The sequence below is a fragment of the Musa acuminata genome, chromosome BXJ3-6 (genome assembly GCF_036884655.1).
Source record: "Musa acuminata AAA Group cultivar baxijiao chromosome BXJ3-6, Cavendish_Baxijiao_AAA, whole genome shotgun sequence".
NCBI classification, from domain to species: Eukaryota; Viridiplantae; Streptophyta; class Magnoliopsida; order Zingiberales; family Musaceae; genus Musa; species Musa acuminata.
Window position 1 is genome coordinate 3,260,001 of NC_088354.1, and position 19,413 is coordinate 3,279,413.

Consider the following 19,413-nt stretch of genomic DNA (forward strand, 5'->3'; position numbering starts at 1 on the left):
TGGTACACCCTCAAGAATAGCAGGTGAAGAAATTCCATGCTACCTTCTGAATAGCATATCATAGGATACAAGCTTAACAACACCTACAACTTAACTAGAGCATGAATGATCAACAAGCATTATCATATGTCCACTGCTAGAATTAGTGTAAATCTTAAAATTCATGGAATAAAGAAGCACCTGAGACTCTACAAACAGTTTTTCAACATACATCCATGAAAACTTTCAGATAGAAGGTAATAAATACAAGCTAAGCAACAGCTAGTAGAGCGTTATGAATGTTCTAACAGGCATTATCTTATCTTCACAACTACAACTAGTGTAAATCTTGAAATCAAGCAGAATAGAGAATCACCCAGAACTCTGGAACCAGCAACAGGAAAAAAAGAAAGAGAGAGGACAAGCGGATTTTTCAAATACAAGTGAAAATTTTCATGTAGTGTGTCAACTATAATTAAAATCGAAGCCTCCTGAATAATTCCTAAAAAGTCATCTTATGTAGATTTCCAAGTCATCACTACATGGGTGCCTCACTAAGAAGAAACCTCGAATGCAAATATTTACGACTGTTGTATGCCGAGAAAAAAGAGAGAAGTTTACCCTTTTAACAGAAGGCAAAACTTTCTATATCTAACATGAGAAGACGAAATAAATTATACAAGCTATACAAAAGTTTCAAAACTGGAATGCGGATAACAAATTCCATGATCATGAATATTTGCATCCACATATTGTGACAAAATGCTAGCCTGCAAACAAGTCTTACTGGTGATAGCCGTTAAGCCTGCATCTGTTATCTGGCGAGCATCCAAATTTAGTGACTTAATGGAAGTTAATCCAGACAGCTTCCTCAAGCCACCATCAGTTACTGATGTGAACGAGAGATTGATACTCTCCAAGTTGCATAAACCTGACAATGATATATATCACAATCAAGTTTCTCATGTCATAGTAATCTAGTAATAATCTAATTGCGCTTGTACTATATAAATAATGTTCTGAGAATTCACATTCAAAACCTGAAGTGTTTATATGCATTGCACATCTTTTACAGAAAAAAGACAAATTGTATACCAAGTTGCAGACCATCATATTTTCCTTGTAAAAAAAATAATGAAAATTATACTTAAGAAGAGGACCACATGCCATGTAAAACCTCAAAAGCAAGTTTCATGTTCCAAATGTCATGAACTGAAAAATATTATGAAAAGCACCAAATTGTTAATGAGAGAAATAACACTAAATGGATGAGACTACAAGTCTACAAAGGCTTCTTGGTCATCAAAGGAAGTTCACAACTTATAGATAGCTCCAGACCAGTGAGAATGCTCTTATATAAGCAAAATCTGTAGTAATTTTTGCCTGGGAAACTAGATGATTGTGTTAGTACTTTGCAACTACTGTCTTATGTTAAGCATCATATTGTACAAAGAAAATTAACATATATTTCACTTATTAGAAACATCTATCATTCTAAGTTCCAAGGACCATGACAAGCAGTTGCATGGTTAATTTTGTTCCACTAATAATTACACCCAGAAAGCCAGTAGGTTCAGGTGCAAGTGAACAAAAAAAAACATAGGGGTAAAAGTTTAGAACATTTCAAAGTAATTTGATTACTCAGTATTTAAAAAAAACCCACATCTACTTAAGTTACATGGTTAATTTTGTTCCACTGATAATTACACCCAGAAAGCCAGTAGGCTCAGGTGCAAGTGAACAAAAAAAAACATAGGGGTAAAAGTTTAGAACATTTCAAGGTAATTTGATTACTTAGTATTTAAAAAAAAAACCCACATCTACTTGTCACCTAGGTTAACTGAATAAATAAAGTTCATGGATAGAGTCAAGATTGTTCATGGATAGCGTCAAGATTGCACCTAGTCCATAGGTTAAGGGGTCATGTATTGAGTAAGAAATAGCTTTAAAAAAGGGACAATCATCACAGTGATGGTTTTGCGTCTCATGAACTTGAGTAGACAACAATATGAACATATAAACATTCAACTGCCTACAAACCTTGACCATCAGAAAAGCCATGTTGATTTTGATCAAAAGAATCCAGTAACTATCAGTTTCAAGAGTACATGCATGAAAGGTGATAATATCTCTAGGTTGACTAGGCCCATGCAATTTTTTTATATAATGTGATTTATGCTTCTTTTGACATGTTAGACATCAGTAAGATGGAAGAAAAATACAAATGGCAGAGAATTTGAACCACCGTTAAAGATTTTCATAATTTTTTTAATTTAGCTTGCATCTTTGACTGTTCAACTTGTCTTATATGTGACAAAAGAAATACAATTTCTTCACTGACATAAACCATCTAAAAAGAAGAAACAGAGAACTGCATTTTCTCCATAATGTGAAGTTGATAATAGCTCGATCACTATGGTTCTCATAGCTCTTGTCAGTCTCCAATCAGGGATTTAACTGACAGCAAAACAGGTTGCCACCTGCTTGTCGTATGCTATTATAAGATGTTTAATAATTTAATCGTGAAAAAATGTGCCATGTTTATGCATGTTCAGATGTACTTCTTGTTGATTTTGACATTAATTCTTGTAGTTTATGTACTGTTTCTCTGATTCGTTTATGACTTTGCAAAGAAAATGAATCAATTTGCAATCATTTTTTAGGCCCACTATGCAAAAATCAATAGAAGCAGCATCAGGAGTGAGTAAAACAGCAAGGTAAATCTGAAGAGACACATGCCACTCAGGAAAACCTTCAAACCTCAAGGATGGTAAGGAACAGTTTTAGGCATTCTCAGAAGTCTGTTTACACCTGTTGGTTGCATATGACAAAATGTTAATGATCACTATACATCAATTTGAGCCATTCCACCTATATGTGGCATGTTTGACCTAGTCACATAACCGAGAAAAATACAAGCTCTACTATTTCTGGTAAAATTCTTTTTGGTGATCAGGACATCTAAATGATCATAGATGAAGGTTTTTCAGAATTTTCAACTAAAAACATATTTTTAATTTGTGGAATCTTAGAGGGAACAGACCTCTAAACATCATAAACAAACTGAGAGCTACGAGTGATTATTTATCTGTTTAAAGAAAACAGAATCAGTACTAAGAGTAATTAAGATTAAACATCTATGCTTAAATTGCTACAGGAAAAAGCTAAAAAAAAAAAAAGATGCAAGACCAATTTATCAATTAACTAGTATTAACATCTGCCAAGATGTATATGAACTGTGAATCAAACTATGATCATCTGCAAGGATTGAAATATCATACCGTACTGAAGTTTCAACATTCACTTGGTACGGTACGATACTGTATACCGAGCGGTATACCGTTCGGTATATATATATACATATATATATTTCGTCCGGTAATGGACGGTCCGTGTACTGGTCAGTTGATGGACCGGTACATACCGCCCGGTATGGATGGTATTATTCGAAACTGCATAGCTTGATCATCTAAATCATAAATCATAAAATATAGCTGATCCAAATATTGTTTATCCATCAAGCAGTCAGCTATAATTAATCCACACTATCCAAGACACCACAAGCAAGTTCCTTCACCTAAATGATTATTGGACAAAACTTGCAATAAGTTTAAAATGTGCTGAAGGTTGTTGCAGACAATATCACACTGAAAAACATATCCAAAAAATAAAACTAAACCTGTGCGATTAATGATGCATACTCAACACATAAGATATGTGAACTTGCAAAGAAACACAATTAAATTTTACCTAAACAAAAATAAATTAACAAAACATTCATGAAACAGAAAGCTATTATGCTATTGCCACCATGCAACATAAGAATAAGAAAACCAGATATGGACACCTACTAATAGTAAAAAAAAATTAACAGTAAGTAGTTCAATTGCATATCATGCACAAGTTGCTAAGCATACCAGAGAGATGGCTCAGTCCATTGCTTCCAACTTCAGTATCGGACAGCTCCAGGCATTTTAAACGTAGAAGACCTTTAAAAAAATATCAAGTGAACCAATAAGGAAAGTTGCAATCAACAATAATTTCAATAATAAACTAAGGTTTTCCAAGAATCTTAGGGGTTAATTTTTTGGCTATGGTTGACAAAATAAGGTTATAGCACTTGCTTGCCTTTTACCCTCTGAAAACCTGCAGATCATGCTTTGGTGCCACTTAGGGAAAACCAAATTGTAGACTTGCTACCTAGTAGAAAACACTAGTGTCTTATGCATCTTTTTTGTTGATTGACCTATATTTTGCATATCACTAGCTCACAATGTTCTATGACCAGTCAAGTTTAGCTAAACAAAAAAAAGGTATAATTCAATAAAATGAATTCTCGGATGCCAGAAGTACATTGAAACACCACAACAAAGTTATAAGGGCTTGTCCAAATGTTCTCATATAGGAGAAAAGTCCAGAAATCAGAGTTTCATGACACCATTTCTTGTTGGTAATATATACATGTAACAACTTGAATTAATCGAAAATCATGACACTTACCTTTCAAGTTGAACATTCCTTCATCACCAATCTTACAAGAATCCAAATTCAAGCTCTCCAAATTGATCAAATCTACAATGAATCAAATATTAAGAAAAGTTCAATAAAAAGCAGATCATTCTGACTTTGTCCACAGTAATGATATTCAGAAAGCACAATGACCACTATATATTGAAGTGTTAGCAAAATTAATGCCCAAATTGACAAAGCACCAAGCTATTACCAAATTAAATAAAAAAATAACTATTTTGAAAGCACTACAAAGCCATTAGAAAGTTATAAGAAGATTTGTATCATTGTCTTAAACAAAAGCATGACTAGTTAGAATGTCAATCCAACATCAAAAAGATAATAGTACAGGGAAGCTGAAAGCTACACGTTGGGCATCAAAGATGTACTGAAGATTGCCAAGTTATTGACTTTGTCAACTAGAGAAGTTTTGGAAAGAACATTTTAAAACTCAGCAGCACTTGCAAACTTGAAACTGATTTACCTTTAAGATGCACCAAACATGCATCACTGATGTTATTGAAACCCAAATTCAGAACTTTCAACTTCTGAAGCCCTGTGATACAATGATTGTTTAAGAGTTGTAAAAAATTTAAGCATATAACAACCAGTACAGGAACTTTCAAAATAACAAGAACCATTATCATGTAAAACAAAACTAATGAAGAACTAAAAGCTCTACAATTTTTTTAGAAAGCCAAAAGGTAACAATGTAGCTGAAAAAGCATTGCCCATTACATAAGCACCAAAAGATCACAACTTAATACCATGGTATCTAGTGAAAGAAAAATTCATTTATGAGATCAAGCATGACCAAAATGGCAAAGATCATCATGCTGAATGGTTCTAGACCACATATTATGTATCAAGTTTTTTGCCATTGGAATTACTTCCTTTTGAAAAACCACATCATGTCAAAATACAAGGGCCCTTGTGAATAAAAGCATCATTCCTGAGTAACACAAACTAGTCTGCATGTAGGGTCTCGCAGATCAAGGTTTTCTGCACCATGGGATGCCAAGTGCACCACTTAACATTGACTGGTTCATAGCTAGTTAAGGCTTTGTGGCAGCCACTATTTGAAAAAAAAGAAACAGAACAAGTAGCAGAGGATATAAATATCTTTCTTTTTTTTAACTTCTTTCAACCAGATGGTAGCCTTGTGCTGATATGCCAAAATCTCAACTAGCAAGCTGGAGACCAGAACAGACCAAGATTGGCAATTGCCATTGCAGACTACAGACGTTAAAATGACACATGAATAACCAGACACTAACTTAATGGAGAATAAGAAATTTTTTGTATAGAAATGAGTTCCATTTTCTTCCAGAAAATTAAGAGAAACACTACGCCTTAGACATGCATCAATACAATCTAATCACACATCAAACTATATGCCAAGATGTACTGGATTCATTGCAGCTTGTTGATATCAGAAGTAGCATGAAGCAGCAAAACATTTGAAGGAACAATCCACACAGCTAGAAATGCAAATGGTAAGACACAATGTCTTTGACTTCCCTTCTCGCATGGTAGCAACAACCAAAAATATATGTACCTACATCATATATGTGATTGCTGAAAAGTTTTAAGGAAACGTACTTCTCCATATTTCACATGTTTACAGAGAACATCTTAAGTTTCCAGGGGTTGTGATTAACTCACCAGAAAAACTCTCACTTCCATCATCAGATAAACCACATCGGCTCAAATTTAAAAAAATCAAGGATCCAAAGCCTGTAAAGGATCCAGAAAGAACCATATTTATCACATACCATTTATTTGAACACAAAAAAATCAAACTAGCATACAAATAGACTAATTCAATCACACAGATAAGTCACTCTAAAATATTAAAGATAAAGATATACATGATATGAATGAATACTTACTCTGAAATCATGCAGTTAAAGAACCAGATATGGACAATTTACAAGTCAAACAGGCCATACAGTGTTCATAAGCTACATAGCAATTACAATCTTGAAAGAACATGTTAAGAAGTAACACTTACATGTAGAGTATATCAGTATAGTTTTTTTTATTTGCATAGCAAAGATGAACTAGTTAAAGAAAGAAATCATTGCACTATGGAACAAGAATAATTGTTCAACAATAATTAAAAGAAGCAGAAATGAAATAACCCCCAGGTTTACAGGACTACAGGAAAGGAACCCACTAAAAATGCATAACTTACATGTTTAACCGGACAAAGAGACCAATGAATATAGCAATTAACTTATAAGTTTAGCAATTACTGGCACCACCAGGAAAGAAGGGAAAAGAAGAAAACCTGATATAACGTCCAAGCAGGCAGCAGTAACTGGACAACCCTCCAGGTTCAAGTGAGCAATTTTATATAAACCTGCAAAGAATTTAATTGGAGAAAGGAAATGTACCCTAAAATGGAAAAGTGAAACAGAAGTCTTGCTGATGAAGGATGCCAGAAGCTAATAGCAAATGTGAAATTGAAAACATATGAATAATAAACTGCAAGTCTAGAAATCAAGACAGCCCATTGCATCTTACCTTTTAGATGAGCAATCCCTGCATCGGTAACTTTACAACATGACATTTGCAACTCTTTTAAGTTTGAAAGACCTAGAACAAGAATAGAGATGTAAATATTCTGATCAAATTTTCTTGATGAGACTTACTTGACAAACAATATGACAGCAAGATCATCAATGTGCATAGCACCTCTTCTTTGTGAAACAAGGGACTGCTAATTAGGAGTATGTCACCAGAAGCAAAGGAAAAGAAACATATAATGCAAAAAAAAGGTGAGGTTAGCAATGTGCATTGGTTTTATATTTGCATGCAATAGCATGGAATAGTTATTTATAATGTTCAAACTTCAAACAACTCAGATTCCTTTATTTGTCAGGGGGAAAAAAAGATATGCCAAACTAGAGGAATACCCACAGAGGTTATTAAATAATACAAAATTTTCAGATTTTTCAATGGACACTTTGGCATAATCATCAGTTCATCACCATCATCATCCAAAGCCCATTTGTCCAGGATAAGAAAACAAAATGTATTTGTCTATCTGTGTAGTATGTGCATATAATTTCCACTCATACAAGGAACAACAGTAGCTGCATGTACATCCCATCCTCCTTGTATTGTAGATCATCATTGAAATGCCTTAACACACCAGACTTTTCTTTTTGGCCAAGCACTAAACTGAGAATGCAAAAAAATTTTGACAGAGTCTAAACAAATAAAACCCACCAGAAAGAGGCTCCATGTCTTCATCTGTTATACAATTGCAGTATCTGATGTTAAGGGATTCAAGCTTTTTCAAGTCTGCAGAAAGTTCACATATGATTGTTTAAAGCACAGAATATGAGAAACATTAAGGCCATAAACAGCAAACAATCGACAATAGAACTTATGGAATTAATACATAATGCATAAAAGGAACTATAGAAACAACAAACTAGTAAAATCTAGGAAAAATTGTCACCACCATCCAATATTATAGGAACTAATTTGGTCATTAGACACAAGCTAACAAATGTATGAAAAGTAATAATATAAGATAAACTGGTCAAATTCACATTTATGATTGATTTTGTTCACATATTTCCATGATTTGTTTCCCTTTCATTCCTATCTTCATCTTTGTTTGTAAGTATATTACCCTCCAGAAAAAGAAATAAATTGTAAACTACTATATTATGTCACAATTCGTTTGGAGGAGGAAGCCTGGTGCATGAGATTATTAATCCTTGCAAACTCTAAACAGGTGTAAAAATGATCGACTCATGTGAGTTTTGACATGATTCATTATGAAAGAGAAGCAAAGCTCAAAAAACCAAAATTGCTATCTTTTTAGAGCTGTGTCAACATGACAATCAAAGGCCAATAGTTTGGTAGAAGCATACCTTTTAAATATATAAGGCCACCATGAATCTTTAAGCATTTCTCTAGATCCAAATTTACCAAGTTAATCAAGTTGGTAAAAACCCTCATTCCTTCAGCAGTAATTGCATTGCTCTTCTTTAAACTTAAAGAGGTCAAGTTTGAAAGTCCTGAAGGGAGAAACAAAGTTTGCGATGAAAAGTGCAATAAAACGGTAAAAATTATTGGGCTAATTTATCATTCAATAAAAGAAAGTAGACACAAGAAAAGTTTGACCAGATTCATTAAACAATAAACATTACAGCAAGAGTGTGAATGTTCTTGTTCCAAATTATTTACACCAAGAGTAAGGAAAAAAAAAAGCAAAAGTGGAATTCACAGATCTTCAGGAATATGAATTGAGTAACATACAGACAATATTATGTCGTACTTTAAAATCTACTACAACAGATTTAAAAAAATTAGTGACTCTAGATATCTAAGAAAATATAGAGGACCTCAGGACCTTTTGTAGCAAAAGGATAATATTAAAGTGTAACATTTTTTACATTAAATAAAGACTGAAAAGCACATGATAGGCAAAATCATCAAGCTTGGGAAAACAATTTGAAGCCAAAGCATTGAGAACCTAGAAAGTAGAAACCATGGAAATGGTCATTAATCTTAGTAAGTACTTCACTTCCTCAGCCGCTAAGAGATAGGTAATGCCATTAGAATGTCAGCATACAAAGTCAGATATCGGTGCAAGCTTTGTTTCCCCCGGAACAAAAAGATAAACTTGAAGAAACAAAATTAATGATAGAGCACAAGCCTTGTTTCTGTTACTGAATTGTGTTAATTCTTGTTAATAATAGTTAATTCTTGTAAATAATAGTTTACAAATTATGTTAATTACTGTTTTTGTCACTGCTAGAATTTTGCATTGTTAATTTTGAATTGTCAATTTTTGCTATAATTTTGAATTGTGCTAATTTTGATGTTAGACTTCTTTTTTTTTATGTTTCTTGTCATATTTGGATAATTTAGTACTTTAATGCTTTGTAGATGGTGATATTTTGGTCAAATGAATGCAATTCAATATTCTAGTGGTGATATTTTGGATATGAAATGATATGGAATTCATGTATTGTTTAATTTAATTTTATTGATTTTTCTCCTTAATTATATGTTTATAATTTTTATATTGGCATTTTGGTACCTAGACATCTTTTAGCACTTAGCATCTTTGACAACACTGCCCTGAAGCTTGGGAACACTCCACTTTGGTGCAGTCATTAGGAAAAGAGTCCTAAAAGAAAGACCAATTGAAGGGATGGATCTTCAAACAGGCAACTATCGAATCAAATGAGATTGGGCATGTTTCCCATCTCTTCTCAAGAAACATGCGGAGTATTTCTTTGCAAAATTATACTCAATTTCATATGTGGCAATTCCTTCAAGATCTCTTTGTTAGTTGAGGGAGATATCAGCACGAATCCGTGAAACTAAAACTTTTAAGCACCTAATCATCAAATAAGGACAAGAGACGCATGCTAAGTGATACAAGAGCAATTTAGTTTATTTATTATCTGAATAAATTTCATTAGTTTAGGGGTATTTTGCATATGTCATAAGTTAGTCACATGATAATATCTACTCGAGATGAAGAAAAAGGAAACAAATGCAGAAACAAGTGGAAGAAATCAAGTTCGTTATTGATTGAAGATTGTAAATCTTGATTGAAGATCATACAGATTCATCTCTACAAAAAAGGGCATCTATCAATCAATAATATTATCAAGAAAAGGGAGATTATCCTTCAAATCAAGTCACCAATATTATTTTCTTCGAAGGAAAAAACAAATCATATATTTGATTTGATGTGATTGCAATTATCCTTCTTTCCATAATTTCCTTTTTTTTACTTGAATCTATAGAAAAAGAGCTTGAACATTGTAATGCATCAATCAGAAATTGATCAATGAATTGAGTTCTTTTCCCACCTTATGTGTGAGTGGTGCAAGACCACAAGTTACTTTTATAATGGAATGATTCTATCGTTCACGTGCGAGACGTGCAAAGGTGCAAAGCCTTCATCCCGAGCCTAAGAGTTCGCTCCTTGAGCCAAACCGAGTCTGGTAGTTATCCCTTTGTTTTCCTATTGTTTTTCAATTACTATCTTTCTATTCCTCTCTTTATGGTTCCTCTATAATCAAAAGAATTCTGCTTCTCGTCCTACACCACTAATCTTTTGTGCCTAAACAGAGGTTATGTGTAAAACCTTGTCCTCACACCTAGGCAAACTTCTGATAATAGTAGACCTTTTGGTAATTATAATATGGGTTGAACATTGCTTCTTTACTAAAAAATATAGGGAGGTTCTCCTTATACACAGGATCAGGAGATTGTCTTGCTGATGTATGACAAGATGCACAATGGAAGGTTTCTAGAAAAACCAAGAAATGGCATAAAAGGCTGAAGAAAAATTACCAGATATATGTGATAAACCATAGTCTGAGATTTGGTCACAGTAATTACATTTCAAGCACTGGACATTGTGGCAATTCTTAAGAAGAGACAATCCAGAATCTGTCACATCAGAGCAAGAAATATCAAGAGACAGCAGTGATTGCCCTTGAGAGGAAACTGTGCTTAACCAACTGTCCTTCACTCCTGGATATTCTCCAAGATGAATATCCTGATGGCAAAAGCAAAAAATATAAACTATCAACAGCATTAAGTACAAGATCCAATAAAACACAAGAAAATCCAAATTCTGTGCATTTACTTAGGGAAAATATCATTCAAATATCACAAGCTAGGAGGAATGTTAAATGAAGTTGTCCAAATAACATAAAGTTTATGACCAGTAAACAAAATATTCTCCATCAGGTACATGGACATGCAGATATTCCTCTAAGTAATCTTGCCAAGCTTAAGTGAGAAACTACACTACACAGAACAACTACTTCCAGAAAGCTTCTCTGTCATTTCCGATACAGGGTAAGTAGGACAACTACCTCCATGGTTAAATTTGAAGCCACAAGTAGTGGCTAATACAATTCACGACAAAAGAAAAGGAAAAGAGCTTTTCCTGCTAAAGAAGGGCAGAGCAATCAGCTCTGCATCCTTATAGCAGTACCATACTAATTATTAGTACATACTGATAAATACACTTGTTTCTAGTTGTTGAAGGACCACATTAGTTTCCAGTATGAGTGATAGATACACTTGCTACTACTTGTCGCTCATGGCCACAAATCATTCAGAGTAGCTTATACATTAAAAGATTAAACTCCAAACCAGCTATTTGTTGGACCACAGCAATAGAATGCTCACCTGAAGGGCACAATCCTGAAAGGCTGCAAGAGACACATCAGTGAGGCCATGAGATTCGACTAATTCATTGAATATCTGCTGGCTTATGTCTCTTGGCAGCATGGAAAAGCTGCTATACTTTTTTATATCCTGCTTCCACCCAAATATTTTAACATAGGAAATATGAGGTCTCAACCACAACGCAAGACACAAAATACTCGAATCATATGCTTATAGGCATGATGGAAGATACGTACCTCACGAATTTTAGCCACGCATAACTCCATGAGAGAAGGGCACTTTCCTTGCCTTCGAACTGTAACATCTGTGCTGCAACGAGGCAGACTAAATAACAACCATTTTGAGCTGCCAGTCTTAGAGAATCTTCCGGACCTGCGTAAATCATCTTCATCGAGAACGTTTCTCTTTCTAGAACAAGCTCCCCCCATTGGAGAACGGTTAACTTCCAAATAATGATTTTTTTTCTTTTTTTTCTTCAGCTGTCCTGTTAAAAAGATCAACTTTCCGCCATTTGCACAATCCAGAAGAACCCAAGAAACTTTCTTGTTTGCACTATTCCATTCTAGAGTAAGAATTTAAACCAGCATAAACAGCATATCTTCAATAACCAGAATAAAAGCTACTTCCTCTGAGAAAATAACAAGTGGAATTTCAATGCAAGAAACAATCTATATGACAAAAAACACAGTCAAATGGATTTTCACGGCAAACAAAAATCAACTGTAGGATAAAACCCCATAAGATCATGGAGATGAAAAATTCCAAGATCGCAAAAGTTCTACCGAATAACACGAGAAATCGATGATCGCTTGACGAACTAAGACATCCGAATATCCATCGCCCCCTGTTCTCTAGTGCCATCAGCAAACCAACAACTTCAAGCCCAAAAGAACAGAGAGAAACAACCCAAGAAAAAAAAGTTGTGAAAGCGACGGACAGTACGAAAAACTCCCCCAAAAACACACAAAAGTCCCATCGATCGGATGATCGGAAGCCGTATTCTTACCGTAGAGGGAGAGAAAAGGAGGTGGCGCACGATCGAATCTTAGGGTTTAGCATAAAGGAGGAGGACGAGGGGAGAGAAGAGACGGAGGACGGGTGAAAGAAGCCCGAAGCGGCACGAAAGGAGGGTGGGAGGAGAAATAAGAGCCCCAAGGGGCGAGAAAGGGCGGGGGAGAGTGGGATGACGGCGGGGCCCACAGTACGAGCCAACAGATGAGGAACGCGTGTCGGTCTCGGCTGCCCGAGCTCGGCGCTTCAGAGGAGCAGGATAAGCCGCGGCGGTCGGACCGATCAGCTATGCCGACCGCAACACGAAATACCACGAAACACAACGTGGCGACATATTAGTGGCCTCTCTATTCTGCCGGGGACCCACTTTCTACTTCCTGTTTTCTAGATATCCGACAACCCCAACCCGACGAGAAAGGTTTTCGGCACAAAATTATTTCTCTCATTTTTCGTTATTTTCTTTACTTAAAACGACAGCTTATATAAGTATTTTCCAACGCGGGTAGAATAACGAATTCGTTCCCGTGTGGTTCATGTGGGGTTCTGTGCCTGGATCGGCACAGCGGATCCACAATGGAAACGGGTTAAGCGGGTCCACGTGTCGACGTTCCTTATCCGACACGCACCCTCACACCGAAACTGCCGTTTTGGGACCCACCCGAATAAACCCAGAATAAAGGAAAATTAAAAATGAGAACGACGTGGGCCCACCAATTAATTCTTAACATATAATATATATATATATATATATATACACTCATTTCGAATAGCATATATGGATACTGTAAAATATTACGTAGATTCAGGAATTCTATTTGGAATTAAAATATGTAAATACATAATATTTTTACCATCATAATAATTTTATACAGGTTTTACATTTGGAGGGATGTAATGCAGCAAAATGAAGGGATAAGAATGTAAAACGATTGATTTTGTAGGGACACAAAAGTAAATTTGATGGTTAATAACGAGCGCCAGCAAGGGAGAGCGATCACGTGAGTCACTGACCCACGACAACACCCAAAGATACAGTGTGGGACCGACCCCGCTGACGGAGATGAATGGGGAAGTAAAAAGGCTGTCACCTAAATAAAAGCACGCAAAAGAAAATTCCATATTTTAAAGATACATCGCGAGTTAATAGTGGGACCCACGCGAAACACGCCTTCCACGTCATAACCATTGTCACGTATTCTCGAGGGTGTCTGAATGCTTCCACGCACATGCATTTATATGCGATTAAATTGGGTGCGTCATATCATGTCGAAATGTCGTTCGCATGTACCTTTTTTTTGTTTGTCTTTTATCTGCAATTATAATTTTTCGATGTGTGATGTGCTAAATTCTACTTACATTTATTTGACAAAATTATACGTATATATACTTCCAAAGTCGATCGTTTCATGCCTATACATATGTATGTTAATTAATCTTCATTAGCTGTTTTTGGTATCTTTAAAAGCAAATTTAGAACTACAGACATATGTACGTTAATAATCTTCATTAGCTATTTTTAATTAGTTGTTGGCTGGAACTCTTTAAAAGCAAATTTAGAATTATATGTACATTTATGTGATATGGTATATTTTGACCGACACGTCACTGCTGATACCGTACGTCAAATCGGAGCCCTACGCCACCCATCCCGGGAGCTCATACCAAGAAGATATGCCACACATCCCGTCCTGGGAGCTCGGGGTGGTACCGTCTGACGTCGCTCTACGCGTCCCAGAACGACGGTCGGTCAAAATGGTTGTCCCATCTCTAGGGGGTCAACAACAACAACATCGAATCGACGCACCATCAACCCTCGCGCCACAGTATAAAACTCCTAGCTGGCCTCCGGCCATGAGGAAACAAGAAAAAAGAAGGAAAAAAACAATCCCTCTCGTTACTGACTTGCTCGTCGGAGGGGTTATGATCGGGTACCACCCGGCAGAGGCCATTTTTGCAAGAGGGTGACCACTCATCGATAGTGAGGGACTCGACAAAGGAGCACGATCCTCTCAGCACTAAGGAGTCACTAATCAGCCCCGATCTCGACCAACGTCAACCAGCACTCCTTCCCGAGAGCTTGGGTATCTCATCATCCGAATCAACTTATAGAAAGCTCCCAACATCAGTCCGTGGATCTAACCGTGCTGACTCACCAGCTACGACATATCTATCGTGTAACATATGAGTTGTTAATTCATATTTTAGCTGTCCAAGTCCAACATGCATGTTGACTTTAGTTGGAGAAACGAAAACAACTCAAAGTCCAAGTCAACGCACATGTTAATTCAGACTTGAGTTTAGAGTGTAGCATCCGAGAACGTAGGATGGTGATTGGCTTAATCAGATTCTATGTACCGCATGGTTAAATCAATCATCACATCATCTCAAGACATAAAAAGATATTATCATTAGTTCAATACGATTTTATTCTTTTAAAATTAACTAAAATATATGCGACTAAATTCTTACTTCATACTCCTAATACGAGACTAAATATAATTATCGATTACATATATAAATAATATATATATTACACATAAATATTAGTGATACAGATAAATACTTTTAATATTTGAAATGATATATATGTTATATAAAAATATAAAAGCTTTGTTAAATTTTTAAGTATTAATTTATAAAAAAATCTTATTTTTCATATAAACGTCTCACCTTTTTCATAATTCTTGTAATGCTCTTGCTATGATATAATAATAACTTTTTTTTTTTGGTGGATTGATCCAAAGAAGATAGATGGTGTTGAACCAATGCATAGGGTGATTCGATCTAATTTATTAAGTATATATATTTTTCATTAGGCTTAGAGTGGGTGCTTTTCAAAATACTATAAGTCAATTCACATGAAAATCTCCTAATTTATTTATTATTTTAAATCAATAATGAGACATATTTTAAATCTTATTTTTCTATAAGTCGATTTGCATTGGATTTTGAGTTCATTTAAGATTATTGATATTGATATCTTATCTAATTATTGGTGTTGTATTTTAAGATTAAAAAAAATGATGATAATTATGAGTAGTGTTAATTATTGATGCACACAAAAGAATTTTAATATTTAAATGGATATATAAAATTGGAGGGCAAACATAATATTTCTAATCTTTAAAAGGGCAGATATGTAAAGTTTCATTACGCTTTGCTAACATAAAGCATACAACTTATCGCCGTCTCGATCGCCCTTCTGCCCTCGCCGCGTCCTCGGACCGCTCGTCAAAATGATCGCTTCGCATTCGCAGTTCGCCTCGCTCCCCCATCCTCTTCCGCCGCCGCCGCCGCGGCTCCTGAACCAGCCGTCATTCCGGCCGAGGGCCACGCTCCTCTCCCGCGTCTTCCGCGTCCCCACGGGGCGATGCCACCGTCAGCGACACCCTTGGGGCGGCGGAACGGTGCGGGCTCTGGACGCAGCCCAAGCGTTCGACTACGAGTCGCGGGCGTCGGAGGAGTTGGAGCAGCGCGCGCGCCTCAAGATCGCGATCGTCGGCTTCGGCAACTTCGGGCAGTTCCTGGCCCGCACGTTCTCTGCGCAGGGCCACGCCATCCTCGCCTACTCCCGCTCCGATCACTCCGCCGCCGCTGGATCCCTCGGCGCCGCCTTCTTCCGTGACCCTCACGATCTGTGCGAGCAGCACCCGGATGTGGTGCTCCTCTGCACCTCCATCCTCTCCGCCGAGGCCGTCCTCCGCTCCCTCCCCTTTCAGCGCCTCCGGCGCAGCACCCTCTTCGTCGACGTGCTCTCCGTCAAGGAGTTCCCCAAGAACCTCCTCCTCCACATCCTGCCACCGGACTTCGACATCCTCTGCACCCACCCCATGTTCGGCCCTGAGAGCGGCAAGCACGGATGGGCAGGTCTCCCCTTCGTCTACGACAAGGTTCGCATCGGTGACTCAGAGGACCGCGTCGACCGGTGCCGCCGCTTCCTCGACATCTTCGCTCGGGAGGGCTGCCGCATGGTCGAAATGTCCTGCGCTGAGCACGACGAGAACGCCGCCGAGATCCAGTTCCTGACCCACACCGTCGGCCGCATCCTCGCCAAGCTCGACCTTAAGTCCACTCCCATCAACACCAAGGGCTACGAGACCCTGCTCAAACTCGTAGAGAACACCTGTAGCGACAGCTTCGACCTTTACAACGGCCTCTTCATGTACAACAAGAACTCTACGGAGTTGCTTGAACGCCTCGAGCTCGCCTTCGATTCCCTCAAGAAGGAGCTCTTCGGCCGCCTGCATGACATCCTGCGCAAGCAGCTCTTCGAGAGCCCTAACGGCAGTAGTGCGCCTGTCGCCAAGGATAATTGAAGAATGTCCTTTTTATTTCCTTGTCACTATGTATGCAAGTAGTTTTCTTTTTCCAGTTACTTAATTATCATTCAATGTTATCCTTTTCTTTTCCTCCCACAGGATTTCCAGTCCTATGCGGAGATACATTCGGTAGGCTGGTTTATGAAGATAACAATCTCGTAGTTGGCAAGTGCCAATGGATCAGGGAAAGGTTACTCCCTATTTCTGAATGTGATATCACTATTTATGAAAGGAAGACTGATGATTTTCATTCTTTTTCAACAAGTTTGCTGAAATTTAGATTTTTTATAGTGTACAATATAAAGTATTGGATAATATTGCTGTTCGAAAGTAAGAAAGCTTGGAGTTCTCTTTTTGTTGGTTTCGTTCTGATTTTAATTGTGTTGTTATTGTTGGATAATAAGGTTTTGCTGTGTCTTTTGCTGGATAGTTTTGAAGATTGTTGTGCAATAGTAAGAAAGCTTGGAGTATGTTTTCTGTCCATTTCGTTGTTGTTTTAGTTGCGTTGTTATTGTTGGATAATAATTTTTTTCTGTGCCTTTTGCTGGATTATTTTGAATATTGTCGTGCAATAGTAAGAAAGCTTGGAGTATGTTTTTTGTCGGTTTAGTTCTTGTTTTAGTTGTGTTGTTATGTTGGATGATAAGTTTTTGCTGTGTCTTTTTTCTGGAGTATTTTGAATAGATATCTAGGTAGACAATCCCATAGTCTTATTGTTACCTTTGTAGTTTGATCTGGCTACTGTATCCTCTAAAATCTAGGGAGGATATGTTACTGGATTTTTCTGCTTTTTGTTGTCACAGGTTGCTACTAACTTGTGTGTTATCCACTTAAGATGCTGGAGTACAAGTTCATATATTTATTGAATGTACTGACATTTGATCACTGTCTAAGATACGAGCTTATGGTTTAGAGCTTTTCAGTAAGCCCGAGTACCGAAGGATTGCACCTAGGTTGAATAACATTGAACATGTGACTTATGAATTCCATGCTGCAGTCATACTAGCTTTGTATGTCTCATATCGGGCCTCATACTTTTTATCACTAGGAACACAACCCTATCAAATGAGGGCTGGTTTTGAGTAAACTGCTTACCATAATAGTTTATCTTGATTCTTTTTTTCAAGATGTCAAACGGTGCCTAATTCAAGTTCTTGTAATTGCTTGACATGATGCATTTTGGGATTAGGTCTGGATCAAAAGGTGCATCGACTTGAATTCAACTGCACAAGTGAGAGAGAAAGAAAGTGATTATTTTACATGCATTAAAGAAAAAGAGGAAGAATTGGCTTCAGGTCAACTGTATGGCATTATTGATGCTGCCATTTGGCATTTTTGTATGTGAGTTATCCCAACTTAACTGTATGGCATTACCTCTATGCACGAAACTGGAAACTTAGGTGATGTGCTTATCAAACAAGATCTATCCCTTTCTTAATATGTTTAATAATGCTTGCATAAATCTATTTGAGATCATCTTTTCTCAGATAAGTTGCATAAGTTTATGCAAGCTTGCTCTTTCTTAAATAAGTTAACGATGATGGATAAATCTACTCAACAGAGGTTTTGTATCACAAAGAGAGATCGTGCCATATCAAAGTTTATGTAGGTTTTCTTAGTGCAAGAAGAAACAGCACTAGTGAAGAATTGTGTTAATTCAAAATATCAAATTGTTATCGTTTATTAATCTCTGAACAAAATATCTATTGAGCAGAACACCAAGGAAATATTTTGCTGAGTGTTTTAGTTGAGTTTGCTGCTTTGTTAATGCATTTCAACTGTTGTTTTCTTATACATGTCACTTTGCTACTTCAAAAATTGACATAATAACACAAATGTGGATCACACAATAGATGATGATAATGCTTAACCATCACTTAAGGTTTTTACATCATGATATAGTTTTAACCAAATCTAGAGGTCATGAGTTTCATAGTTTTTCCAAGTCGACAGTGAGTTTATTGTTTCTCTGAGTCGGCAGTATCCTTTTCCTTTGCTAACCCTTATCTCCATATGATCTTCACCTATTCATGGATTATAGCATTTTGTTGAAGAAGCGTACTTAAAGCTTTGAGTTTATTGTTTGGGAACATGATAGATTGCTTTATAACAGAGGCCCATATATGTTAGCACCATCTCTCTTTTGTGCTTCTTATCATGAATAGAATCATTGAGCAATTACAATAGTCAGCCAACTTGAAACAAGTAAAAGGTTAACTGTTGAGATGATTTTGTCTATATTTTTCGTGTCTTTGATCTGTTACATGTAGTTTTTTGAACTTTTTCTTTAAATTAGTAGTTTCTTAGTTGTCAACGGCACTCCAAAGAAGAAAACAGATATTTCTCTTTTGTGTCATTCTTTTTCCATGCGGCATTGAAGGCTATGAAGTTTGCAGCATTTTAAATG

The 19,413-nt window shown here is 36.6% G+C and overlaps 2 protein-coding genes across 3 annotated transcripts in view; one reads left to right on the forward strand and one right to left on the reverse strand.

Annotated features, from left to right (window-relative positions):
- Nucleotides 1-12,817, reverse strand: part of LOC135641122 (uncharacterized) — a 14,944-nt gene extending 2,127 nt beyond the window's left edge. Inside the window, exons 1-13 of one of the 2 annotated variants that reach the window (XM_065156188.1) lie at nucleotides 12,683-12,817; nucleotides 11,913-12,238; nucleotides 11,677-11,805; nucleotides 10,828-11,035; nucleotides 8,382-8,528; nucleotides 7,726-7,800; nucleotides 7,018-7,089; nucleotides 6,782-6,853; nucleotides 6,154-6,225; nucleotides 4,973-5,044; nucleotides 4,480-4,551; nucleotides 3,897-3,968; nucleotides 767-910 (exon numbers count right to left, since the gene is read on the reverse strand). In XM_065156188.1, coding sequence (XP_065012260.1) covers nucleotides 767-910; nucleotides 3,897-3,968; nucleotides 4,480-4,551; nucleotides 4,973-5,044; nucleotides 6,154-6,225; nucleotides 6,782-6,853; nucleotides 7,018-7,089; nucleotides 7,726-7,800; nucleotides 8,382-8,528; nucleotides 10,828-11,035; nucleotides 11,677-11,805; nucleotides 11,913-12,104 — 1,327 coding nt within the window. In that variant the 5' untranslated portion in view covers nucleotides 12,105-12,238; nucleotides 12,683-12,817. Of the gene's footprint in view, nucleotides 1-766; nucleotides 911-3,896; nucleotides 3,969-4,479; nucleotides 4,552-4,972; nucleotides 5,045-6,153; nucleotides 6,226-6,781; nucleotides 6,854-7,017; nucleotides 7,090-7,725; nucleotides 7,801-8,381; nucleotides 8,529-10,827; nucleotides 11,036-11,676; nucleotides 11,806-11,912; nucleotides 12,305-12,682 lie in introns of both variants that reach the window. The other variant, XM_065156189.1, reaches the window with a different exon arrangement.
- Nucleotides 12,818-15,881: 3,064 nt separating this feature from the next.
- On the forward strand, nucleotides 15,882-17,256 carry LOC135640948 (arogenate dehydrogenase 2, chloroplastic-like). Its single transcript, XM_065155830.1, has one exon. It carries the CDS (start codon nucleotides 15,924-15,926, stop codon nucleotides 17,001-17,003), a length of 1,080 nt encoding a protein of 359 aa, XP_065011902.1. The 5' UTR covers nucleotides 15,882-15,923; the 3' UTR covers nucleotides 17,004-17,256.
- The last annotated feature ends 2,157 nt before the right edge of the window (nucleotides 17,257-19,413 follow it).

Coding starts and splice junctions, on each gene's coding strand:
- LOC135640948 (XM_065155830.1), top strand. CDS start 15,924: ATGATCGCTTCGCATTCGCAGTTCGCCTCGCTCCCCCATCCTCTTCCG.